The sequence below is a fragment of the Meriones unguiculatus genome, chromosome 8 (genome assembly GCF_030254825.1).
Source record: "Meriones unguiculatus strain TT.TT164.6M chromosome 8, Bangor_MerUng_6.1, whole genome shotgun sequence".
In the NCBI taxonomy this organism is placed as follows: Eukaryota; Metazoa; Chordata; class Mammalia; order Rodentia; family Muridae; genus Meriones; species Meriones unguiculatus.
The window spans coordinates 45,714,417-45,727,210 of NC_083356.1; the positions used below are offsets into that span (position 1 = coordinate 45,714,417).

The following is a 12,794-nucleotide window of genomic DNA, read 5'->3' on the forward strand; positions in this document are numbered from 1 at the left end:
ACTGCCACATTGGAGATGGCACTAGCATGGGCATCTGGGGTATAAACCACAGGAAAAGCCTAATTATAGAACAGCTCTGGGCTGAGTAAACGATGGTTTGGTGGAGGTATGAGGAAGTGTGGAAGAATTCAGGTCGCCAGAATCCATGTAGGAACCTAGGCAAGGTGATACATGGAGACAGTCAGATCCTGGGATCTCACTGGCCGGACAGTCCAGCCAATCTGTGAGCTTCCGGTTCATGGAAAGACCTTGTCTCAGAAAATCAGAGGGATAGTGACAGAGGGAAAGACACTTAACATAAACCTATGGCTTCCACACATGCAGGACTTAGGTTCTTAGATCTTGATGCAAGATAAAAGTGAAAGACAGTTTGGGTTTTGATTTATAAATTCAGTACTATATATGCGCTCATCAGAAAATGCTCTCTTGCAATATTTTTATGTATACTCTTGACTATTATTCTAACAGCATAAGCTTTTTCTCCATCTGAAGGGAAGTCATGTTATGCTTTCTATGTCTTTGAGATCTTTAGTGGCAGGGGAGGGAATGTTCCATCTAATGACCAAACAGTTTATTTTTGGAGGGAAACAAACATGAAATCTTGTCCACTGACGCCACTGTTTTATTTTTTATTTTATTTTTTTAAATCTACAAACCATTTAGGCTCTGCAAGCTGAAATAAACACCATTTGAGGTTATTAAATCTTAGCTTTCCCACCATGTATGGGTGTACTTTAAAAGCCAGAGCAGACACTAGACTTTATTTCAGAATTTCTTTTTAGTTGGTGTCCTATAAACAAGTCCCAAACAGGACACAGATTCTGGCATTGTACTTCTACTCTCTGGTTGGCGTCTATAAATAGATTTCACAATAAATGTCCCCATTTTTCTTTGTAGGAGAATCACACTGGGTAGATGATGATTGTGAAGAGATAAAAGTCCCCGAATGCCCTCCAGGGTGAGTGTATTTTTTCTTATGGATATGACGCCACATTCCTTGATAAGCCATCACAAAAATAGATGGGTAAATAACTGCAAACATTTTAAGATGAAAATCCCCTTGTGTGAGTTCTTATAAACATGTTGCCCGTTAAGCTATCTCAAGGCTTTTAAAAAATAAAAACAAAACTCAGTTATCCATTGTCGGGTGTGTGCAGGTTGTGTATGTGTGTGGAGATGAAAGGACAACTTTCTGGAGTTTATTCCCTCCTGACTTTAAGTGGCTTCCAGGGATCCAACTCAGATCAGCAGGCTTGCAGGCAGGCTCTTTGACTGCTGAGGCATGTCGTCAGCCAGTCCTATCTCGAAGCTTCAATGTTCTCTTTTCAACTTTCTCCTATCACTGCTGTGCACAGCGGAGTCTCAGTGTCTGCTGTGGTCCACCAAAGTGCATCTGTGTACCACTAGAGGATGCATTTCCTGCAGCGATTCCCTGCCGTACCGCTGTGCCTCCCCTTCAGCAGTTTTCCTTGAGTTCTGTTTTTACCTTTGTTAGTGTGTGAGGGAAGGGAAAGAAAGAGGCAGACTCTAAAACTTCGGAAGCTGTCATCCAAGAAGGTAACTCCTACCAGATTCAGCAGGAATTCGCTTCTCTGCCGAAGGGCTGCCTCACTGGGGAACAGCCAAACGAGGGACACCTAACATCTCTGGAATCGTGTCTGGAATCAGACATTTAAGCCTTCCAGGAAGCTGTGGAGACTTCATGGGTCTTTACAATGCTTGGCAGAAAATACATTCTCAATAAATGCATTTTTATAATGTATTTAGTCTTTTAGGTATTTATGTATTGCAACCTGAAATGCAGAATTTAAGTGTTTAGATATCTTTGTCCCCTACCCACCTTTAAAAAGTCTTAATTAGGCATAAAAGGAGAGATAAATAAAGACATTTCAACACTTTGGATGTATGGAATGGGATGAAACAATTTCTGATCGTCTATGGACGGCCCCCCTCAAAATGTTTTACTTGTAACATGACTTCTAATAGCCACAAGCTAAGAGTTGCTCAGTTAGCTTCAAGTTATTGGAGAAAACTCTGCACATGGTTCAGTATTCTCTCATGACTGACTAACTACACCCTTAGGATAATAACATAGCATTTCATCCGTTCCTGGCCTGGATCAACAAGTTCTTTGCTGATAGACTTTTTAAATTCTTCATAATTTAAATCACCTTGGAATCAAGTCAATAAGAAAGTTGAAGGAATGCCCTTATGATACTTAGCAGAAAGAGTGTTACTGTTGTTAATTTTACTTCACTTGTGTAGTCATTAATTCACTAATATCTCTGATTAGTATTTATTGCAATTGGATATGGTGGTCCATGCCTTTAATCCCAGCACTAAAACTGAAGCCTCAGTGAAAGCTGAAGCAGGAGATTTGTGAGTTTGACGCCAGCTTAGTCTCCATAGCAAGTTCCAGAGCAGTGTGAAACTCTAGAAGAGAAGCCTGTTAACAGATAACTGTAAGCAATAAAATAATGTATATATGAATGCAAAGGAAGTATGTCTTAACATCATGAAGGAATTTGGAAGCATGGGCAGCTAACATCATAGAAAAGGAAACTTAGAGCTGAGTTTTAAAGAATAAATAAGAACTTTCCAGGTTAAATATTGGAGAAAATACATACTTTTGGCATGTGGCACTACTCATTTTTTTTTTTTTTTAATTTAACTATTGTATAAGGCCCTTGCTTGTAATATAAGAAACACCAGTAGAGTCAACTACTTTCTCTTGGCCAGGTAACTTTACCCACTTAACTCTGAATCAGTTGCCTCAAATGGTATGTGGTTGGGAGCCTGGGCTTGTCTATGTTCCTTCCTTCCTGGGTCTTTTTTGGTATTGACTGGTCCCAGTCACTGAGTGTGACCAGACACTGCGGAATGTCTGTGGCAGCAGTTTCCCGAGACTTACTCTGTTAATGTTTAAGGTTTGTCCGCCCTCCATTAATCATCTTCTCTGTGGATGGGTTTCGTGCATCATACATGAAGAAAGGCAGCAAGGTCATGCCCAACATCGAGAAACTGCGTAAGTCAATTTCATGTTCTTATCTGTTTTCCAGGATAGTCATAGCCATTGCTCTGTCGTAGGCTTCCAGAGCCATAGAGATATGGTCATTCTTTCTCTCTCCTTGTTCTTTCTTACCTTCCTTTCTCTCTCTCTCTTTTTTTAAAATTTCATTATTGGAAATACAAAAAGAGAAATAAAGTGCTTTTCATAGCTGGGAAAATGAATTTTATACGTGAAGTTGCTCTGGATGGTTTTCATGTTCTGATGACTCATTTTCTACTTCCAGGATCCTGTGGCACTCATGCTCCTTACATGAGGCCTGTGTACCCCACAAAAACCTTTCCTAACTTATATACTCTGGCCACTGTAAGTATTTGTTTTCAAGTAATGTATATTCAAAGGTCTGCTTTAGCCCTTCAATGACTTGAAGGGAGGAATTTTTTTAAAATATAACATGCTTTAATTTTTAAAAAGATATATTTTCATGTATTATTTAAGAATTTATTTTTATTATTTGAGAATATATTTTTATTGTATCCTTTCCTGTCTCCTACCTCTTCCCAGACCATTCCCCCTTCCTTACTCACCCAACTTCATGTTTTCTTTCTCTTAAAGAAAGCAAAAATAAAAACAGAAGCAAAAGAAAGAAGTGACTTAAAAATATGGTCTGACGTATGTTAGCCAAATATATTTATCTAGTATGCACGCATATATGTGTGTGTCATATATGTAAGTCAGGGAACACCTATGGGGTCTCAGTTTTATCCTCCCTCTATGTGGGGACCAAATTCAGATTTGTAGGCCTGGTGATGAAGGCTTTTACCGACTGATGCAACTGGCTGGCCTGAAGGGAGCTTAAGAACATCTCCTCCAGTTTCCCTCCATTTGCCTCTGTTAATCACAGCAAATGCTGCTCAGAGCTTCGTGGGTGTCTGAACTGAATTGCAAAATTAAAACTAAAGCCTTTTCAAGCACAGCTGTAGCCAGGTTTCCCATTAAACTCTCAGCGTCAGAGGGATCTATCATTTATCTTCCGAACTCTCGAATAAGAATGTTGGCTTCAGGGACACCATGTCGTAATTTTCAAACATTCCAAACTCTACCTTATTTTCTTATTTCAAACAAAATTTTTATTAGTATTATTCTTTAAGTTATCGTTCTAAAGAAAAGTAAAACCATAAATTGAATCTTCTTTGGAGACATGTGTACATCTCAAATGAAGTAATAAAGATGTCCATTTTGTTAGATTTCAGTAGTCAAAAAGCCAAATATTATATTCTCGTCATCATCTTACATTTTTAAAATGGCTTAAAGTTAGTTATGACTCGTATGTAAAAATGGACTCAAAGGCTATATATATCTATCCTACTTGATTTGGTTAACATTGTTGTAAAACCCATCTGTGATAAAGTTGAAAATAGAACATATATATATATGTAAATTATTATATTGTTATTTTAATAATAAAATTGTTCTTATACAAAGGGTTTATATCCAGAATCCCATGGAATTGTTGGCAATTCAATGTACGATCCTGTATTTGATGCTACTTTCCATCTTCGAGGGCGAGAGAAGTTTAATCATAGATGGTGGGGAGGCCAGCCGGTGAGTCTTGAACTCTCTGTGTCTGTGTGTCTGTGTGCATTGAAATAGTTTGTCTAAACTGGGAGTGCTTTCATCCTTTGATATTTCATGTGTGTGTTCATATATGTATACATTTTACATGTGGATATGTGGATATATGTAGTATATTTGTATTATGTGTATATATTTATGTACATGTATATGCAAACATACATATATGCATGAATCTATGTGTGTACATGTGAGAACATAAGTCATGATGATAAAAAATATAAGATGATGAATTTCTTTTCTGGGATGATAGTGGTGGAAATGTGTCGTGGGTTGAACACCTAGATGAAAGAATAATCAAATGTTATTGTTTATTAAATTTGGGGATACTATGCAAAAGAAAAAGAACTATGAATTCTCAGATATTTTGACCCCAAGTGACACTATAAGAAGAAATAATAATGGTTCCTGGAGAAAAGGAGTGGATTAAAAGTCAAAGGGAATTTATAGGTTATTTTATTTAAGCATCTCGATCACAGAAGGTAGGTGTAATAAGTGGAGTCCTACCTTGGTTCTGAGGCAGAGATTGACAATTAGAAGAAGATCTTGTTGTGTACCTCACACACTTGGGCAAAAAATCAAAAGGCTTCAGGTGGCTTCCACCGGTGATTTTCCTGTCCCTGTGTAGGATAGGCAACCTACTTTGGTCAGACGTGAGCAAAGCAGTGACATAATGCCATGGTTGTTGACTGTCTGGAGCTGGGCTTAAGAGTACAAGCTCCAGGTCAGAAGGCTCAGAATTACCACAGGAACATGGCCCAGGGAAGAGTCGTGAAGAGACTCTGAAGATATCAGAGACGTGAAGAGGGAGAATGGAAAACAGCTTCATCTCAGGTTCTCTGGAGACTGGTCAGGGAGGAAGCTTCTGAGACTTCTGTGCCCAAGTGTAAGAGTGAGGCAGTGTCCTCACTCATCCTGCACAGCCACCCTGCTGAGACATCCTTGAGTTTGATCATTCACTGCCACAGATGGGCAGAGTAAGGTACTCCTTATTCTGAGACATGTGGCCATAAGATGTGTACTGAGAGATGTGTCCATAAGGTATCACTTTCTGAGAGAGGGTCAGCTGCTGTCAAAATATTCATCTTGATTAATAGGTAAATCACTATGCAAGGATAAATGTGGGCTTCTTTTTTTCCCCTCCCTTTTTAAATAAACACTGACAGGCTTCCTGTATGCCTGTGCAAAAGACTCTTTATAATAGACGTTCTGATTTTGCTGTTTTTATTCAGGCCGGATTCCCAGAAGTCTATGATGACTTAGTTTGTGATCCCAGTGAAATTTGTTGACAGGGTGGATCTCACAAGTTTATGATAGAGGAATATTTTATGAGTAAATAAAATGATGGCAACGTGAGTTTTATTTGACTATCTCTAGTTGGGATTTGGTAATAGGTTGACTATGAAAACAGGCTCTCCTGAGGAACCTCAAGGTATATGTGGAGATAAGTGGTAATCTGATCTAATTGGATCATTGAACACTTGGTGTTGACATTGAGTTTCCTCTGGGTTAGCATGACTCAGCAGCAGAAAAGGCCACACATTCATTACCTCCTGCAGATGCCCTGCAGAGAGAATCTATTAACCTGTCCCATGAAGTCAGTTCTCTGTTCTGCTGTTGGCCTGCTTCCTCACTAGCTCTCAGAGTTGACACATTTGACCAAGTCTCCTTATGTTCCCCAAGATCTGTGGTGAAGCGGATTCGTGTTTCTGTCTAACATCTTGATCAAGACAGGCACTGAGAATGCTAAGAACCATCATAGCTATATTTTAAAAACTTGTTGTGTTGAAAACTGACCTATTTGAAAAGCATACAGACACAAACTCTAAGTAACTATAGGGGAAGCATACCAGCATGTAGAGTACTAAGTATTCTAAGGGGTAATTTTATCTATTCCTGAAGCATATATGCAAACCTCTTAGACGTGCGTATTTTATAAGGTCCCCAGTGAAAAAAATAAATTGGGCAGAAAAATTATTCATAAAAATCTTAAACTGGTAACTCAATTTAATTCCACTCATTCATTTCTGAATGATGAAACTATATAGGACATAAATAACACCAGGGTCAGATGCAATACTGAATAAGAGCACTTCTTGTTCCTGTTTAAAAACTAGGAGATAGAATGAAGATTTGGGGAGTTGTCCATGTGAAAATCTGAATCTCCATAGTAAGTTAAAAAAATAATCTCTGCAACTTAATTTAATCTTTAAAAGCAATTGGATATGCTCATTCTCACTTTGCAGACTTGCTTGTCTCTGCAATGTTCTATCTGAAGTTGCCATGGCTTGTCCATGACCCTGTTTGTCTCACATGTGTTTTAATGGAGTCCCCAAGAGTTTGCGCCTCTGAGAACGCCTTGATACAGTCCTGAACCTCAGATGAAGCGGTTAGTGGAGTACTTCTGTGTTCAGGTTAGATCAGGACTCTCAGGCACCTGTGTATGTATCTTCAGGGCACTGACTCCATCTGCAGATTGGAGAAGCAAATCAAGCCCTAACTCAGGTCCTTCAAGTCAAAGCTCCTAGTTGTGTTTAAGGCGAGCAGACGTGTTCTATGTTCCTGCTCTTCTCAAGCTGGCTGGCTTTGAATCCCCCTCGCCCCCATTGGTAGGGCAGTGCCTACCCTCATGAATGAACTGAAGTCTAAAATGAGCGAAGCTGGCATTTCCAAAAAGAGATGGCAAAAGGCCACACAACAGTGTTGGAATGAATTTCCAGGCCAGAAGGATGGGCCTGATGGGAAGTGCATATCCTTGTCTGTTTTTCTTATGTCTTTACCTCCTGCCTCTTTCCCATACACCGTTACAGACCTACAGAATCCCCACCCACTTGTGTTTATTTTTGTTCTTGTTGCTGGGTACTGAACCAAGGGCCTTGTGGATGCAAAGTGTGTGATATTATTGAACACACCCCAGCTGCTTTGTCTTAGCTCTTAATGCAGTCGTTCGCATCCTGTGGGTTGTGACCCCCACAGAGGTCACATATCAGATCTCTTGCTTATCAGATATTTACACAATGATTCATAACAGTAGCAAAGGTACAGTTATGAAGTAGCAACGAAAACAATTTTGTGGTTGGGGGTCACCGCAACATGAGGAACTGTATTGAAGGGTCGCAGCATCAGGAAGGTTGAGAGCCACTGACTTAAGGTACTTAATCAGAATGAGCTCTGTTCTCCTGTTCACCTTGGCGTCCTTAGGCAGGGAGTGTTCCTTTGCAAACCAGGCGCTGGCCTCTTAATTCCATTCCAAATTTCAGTTGAACTCGCTGCAGGGTTTCTGTTGCTGTGATGAAATATCGTGACCGAAAGCAAATGGGAAGGGAAGAGTTTATTTGGCTTACACCGTTTTGCTGTCCATTACTGAAGAAAGTTAGGGCAGGAGCTCAAGCTGGGAAGGAGCCTGGAGGCAGGAGTTGATGCAGAGGCCCTGGAGGGTACTGCTTACTGGCTTGCTCCTCGCGGCTTGCCTCCTCAGCCTGCTTTCTTATAGAACCCAGGACTATCTGCCCATGAGTGGCCCCACCCACAATGAGCTGAATCTACCCATATCAATCGCTAATTGAGAAAATGCTCCAAGGCTTACCTCTATCCGATCTTAGGGAGGCATTTTCTCAACTGAGGCTTCCTCCTCCCTGATGACGCTAGCTTGTATCAAGTTGACATAAGACTAGCCAGGACAGTGTCTATACTCAGGAGGCCTGCTTTAGCAAAGCTAAGTGACTCTGCTTTAGCTTTCTTTCTCTATTATAGGTTAGACAAATGACTTGTGAAATTGTTACTTGTTTGTCTACTTTGGTCTATAAGTTGCATGGGGATAGATTGGCTTATTCATTTCTAGTCATAAGATGAATCAAAAGCCTGGTTCAGTTCATGTCCCATAGACTGTATCTGGCGTTGACCTCTCTGTGCTACAGTTGAGGCAGATTTTACCTTTGCTTCTATGGAGTGTTTGTCTTTTGGGCTTGGGGATTTAGCTCAGTAGTAGAGCATTTGCCTAGCAAGCACAGGTCTTGGGGTAAGCCCTCACCTACCTGTAGCTGGATGGTTGTGTGTGAGGGTATGACTCTAAAAAGACCTTTAATCTTAGCTACTTGGGAGGCTGAGGTTAAAAGGATCACAAGTTCAAAATTAGCCTGAGCAACTTAGTGAGACCCTGCCTCAACATAAAAGAGAAAAGAGAGGGTTGGGGATGTAGCTCTGTGATAGAGCACTTTCCTTGTATTCATGTACTTTCCTTGTGTTCTTTTTATTATGGAAAATAAAAAGAAGAACACAAAACAAAACAAAAACAAAAATAAAATTAATAAATAAACAAGCAAGTAGGGTTCCATCTTCCTAGAGGTGGGAGTGCCAGGCCTGTGTGTCCTCGGCTCGGTACCTACTATTGGCTGTAAGTACTTAGAAAGCACACTGTCTGTTTACTGTTCTCCTGTCTTCCTCCCTTCACAGTCTCGCCATCTGCTTTTCAGCATCTGATCTACCTCTGCTGGAGATAGGGGTAGAGGACAAGAGAGTAATGGGGGACACTCTGATCAAAATACATCGGAAATGTGTGGGAAATTGTAAAAAAAAACTACAGTATATTCATAGATGGAATTGATAGTTCCATCTGTCCCTCTGGTCACTCTTACCTATCTAGTTCCATGACTTTGAATATAAAGAACAAATGTTAAAAGGCTGGTCAAGGTGGCTCAAGTCTGTAATCCGGGTACTCAGGGAGGCAGAGGCAGGTGGATCACACTGAGATCAAGGCCAGCCTAGTCTGCAAAGTGAGTCCAGGACAGCCAAGGTCACACATAGAAACTCTGTCTTGAAAAAAAAAACAAAACAGAAAAATGCAAGAAAGATTATGGTTGTTTGTTTATATTTTTTTATTTATTTTTGTTTTGTTTTAAAGGTCCATTGTCTTTTATTACAAATGTACTTGGTCTCTTGGCTTCAAAAAATTTAAAATCAATACCCTAATATCTGTATGCTAGTACAAAACAAACTATTTTACAAATTAAATACCTAAAAACTTAACAAAGTATTAAAATTTGATGAAAAACAATTATAAAAATTCTTTATTTCTCTCTTCAAAAAAGGAGGCAGTTTTTCTAGACCTATTATACAATGATAATAGATAGTATTCAGCATTCAGAACAGGTAGCTAAATTATATTGTTTATGTTAGAGTTAAAAAAAATCTCTTTAACTAATGAATTTTGTTTGTAAATGTTCCAGTTAACTTCGTGAGTGCCATCTGATGGCAACAGAAACAACTATATTTAATTAAATTCCAACTTACACCTATTTAATAATTTGCATAGCTTGAAAGGGATAAAATTTATTCTACTACTGATTAACATAGAGTATTACAGTGCTATTTCTGAAGGCAATAAATATTTGCTCCCAAATGAAATTATCTGTCTCTTTTCAGCAGGGGTTAAAATCACTAGGAGCTTTCTTTAATACCTGAAAAAAAAAAAAAAAAACAATCAAACATCTCTAGATGTAAAAGCATAAAACCAAAAATTGATAGACTTTCCTTTTTGAGTCAAATTTTAAGCCTTTCATGGGAATAGTAAGTGAGACTTACACCTTCTTTTATATTTCCTATTGGTTTTGGATTCTACTTTCCATGGCTTTTGAGAAGCTGGAAAAGTTTGTTTTTCCCGACTGCTTTGTCTTTTTCTTCCCATTTGGCAAATATTCATCTACCTCCAATGTGTGTCTAGTAGAGGAAAGGCCAACATGGCTTTCCTATGAACTTATATTTTTGAAAAAATATTTCTAGTTTATTTTCTTTTTAAAAACTTCCATATTCCCATACCTATATATTTTACTTAATTGCAGAGGATGTTGATTTTTCACACTTTACATCATAACTCCAGTGGGGGAAGCTTTATTGATTCTTAGCATTCCTGGCAACACAGCAAGAAGATACCAACATATTTTCACTTGCCCAGTTTTCAAACAGTCTGTTGGGCACCAATGGTGAGAGTTGGGCTTCTAGAGAATAAGCAACAGGGTTATGACGATTAAGGTTAGGAGGTCCACACTCAGTATCTGCTTAGTTTATTTGTTTTAAAATTTTAATAATCTCTAAGAAAAATGTATGTTTGCATTCAAGGTCAGAAAGATCATTTCTTTGAATTAATAAAGAACCAGGAAACTTTTCTTTCTCCTCTGCTTTAATAAAAATAGTACTAGAGGGTTATTTTTGCTTTTTAGGCCAGCATTTTAGTGCCTGCAGTTTTGATAATTACCTTACTTTGGGCCCGTAAAATATAAGACATACCTATGGCTTCTACAGAAGTTTTCTGGCAGCTAAGGATTTGACTTAAATCCCTTCAGGCTCCCAGAATTTGCTGAACTTCAATTGTGCTACTAGATTATTAAATGTTTTTTAGCCCTTTCATTTGACAATATGTAAAAAAAAAATTTGGGACCTGTTATGTGAAAATGTACTCAAAAAAGCTAGTTCAAACATGGAATACTTTTTCAATAAAATGTTGGCACATACCTTATAAATAATAAAAACAAAGTTACATCTTTGGTATGTATAATTTTATATATCATCTTTGATGGAGTATTTTAGTCCATGTTACCCCCTGCAATTTTTTTCTTGTCTTTCATTACTCATTAGCCTTTTTCTCCTTTCCAGCTAGTCTTTTCTTTTTATTTCTTTGAGCATGTGTGGGTGTACTCCACTGTATTTAATTAGTGTTGCTTACACGAGTAAATATGTATTTAATTTCATATATTGTCTATATTCACCTTTTGTTCTCTTCCAATCAGGCCCCTCATTTTCTTTTAGAAATACAGTGTAGTAGCTAATAATAAGGAGGCATAATTTTCTTGCTTCTTTTTTCATCAGAAAGGTACTTTTTTGTTTTGATATTTGACCTTGAATCTGTAATCCCCCTGTCTCAGCCTCCCTACTGCTGGGATTACAGATGGACAATGCTGTGTCTGTCTAGAAACATACTTTTTGATCTTCAGATTGTCTTAATAGTTTGTATTTTGTTCTGTTTTTCAGATATAAATATAATTCCAACAGATAATTTATGTAAAGCACAGAAAACTGAGTCTAATGGCATGCACATGTGCTTGAGAGGCAGAGGCCAGCAGAACTAGGACTGTTCAGTCACATAATGTGTGTGAGGCCAGTCTAGTCTGTAAAAGACCCTGTGTGAAAAGATAGATTCTGGTTTTTATCACCAGTGTAAGGCATGTGCTTCAAACTCTTTGATATCATTAACGGGTTTACCAGTTCACTCAGGTGGGCCATGTGTTGGGAAAGTGTAGCATGTGAAGCCCTCTGGCACCCTATCTTGGTCATCCTTAGCAAAATGGAGCTGGGACAGGCCAGATACCTGAGCAGCTCCTTTGCATAGTCCACCCAGGACTCCTGTCACTCCTCCTGCATCTTCATTCTTGATCTCCACGAAGGCTGTCAGAGTAACTTTGCCCTTGGTACTTGTCATCTTCATTCTGTGTTTGCATCCTTCTATCACTGCAAAGCCTTTTTCTGGTGATCTTGTACATGAGCTGAAAGTCATCGCCAGGACTTCCCATTGTCCAGATAATGTCAACATCAGCACGAGTTCTATGCTATGATTTTTGAAACTGTAGGTCATCGTCAGAGAAGTTCATGTTTTGATTTTTTTTTCTTTAGCAAGCCCCAGGTTGACCTTATACTTCTTATATATCAAATGATGCCTGGTATGGTACGGTTTCCCTGGGAACAGCAAAGCAGTTGCTTTTCCAGGAAAGTTGTTTGGATATGAATGCAGTGAGCTTGTGTCACTGGAAATAAAGTAAGTATAAACATTGGTCCCATATTATGAGAAACAGGCCTCTTTAAGATCTGGCACAGTTTTTGAGGCTGGGATAAGGTGGCGTAGTTTGAGTCATCTCCTCTTGGAAGGACTTTTGAGGTTCATTTAAAGTCTAGGATGCATTATGAAACCTGGATGGAGCATGCCAGAGGTTATCTATAAGGTGAAAAGGTGTTTCCTAGTGCTGGACCAGATTAAGAGGAGACACTTAGAGCAATTTGAGACCCTTAAATACATTAGCCATCCCAGTGAACCAGATGTCTTGGGTCAGGCAGAGTCATGGGAATAAGGCGAGGCCCTCCTCCCTCCATGTCATTCTCAAACCCA

The 12,794-nt window shown here is 39.0% G+C and overlaps 1 protein-coding gene across 4 annotated transcripts in view; it reads left to right on the forward strand.

The window, feature by feature from the left end:
- The window catches only part of Enpp2 (ectonucleotide pyrophosphatase/phosphodiesterase 2), a 118,080-nt gene that overhangs the window by 48,428 nt on the left and 56,858 nt on the right, over positions 1-12,794 (forward strand). For all 4 annotated transcript variants that reach the window (XM_021661995.2, XM_060389414.1, XM_021661994.2 and 1 more), the window contains exons 5-8: positions 898-958; positions 2,928-3,025; positions 3,294-3,373; positions 4,493-4,612. In XM_021661995.2, coding sequence (XP_021517670.1) covers positions 898-958; positions 2,928-3,025; positions 3,294-3,373; positions 4,493-4,612 — 359 coding nt within the window. The remainder of the gene's footprint in view (positions 1-897; positions 959-2,927; positions 3,026-3,293; positions 3,374-4,492; positions 4,613-12,794) is intronic.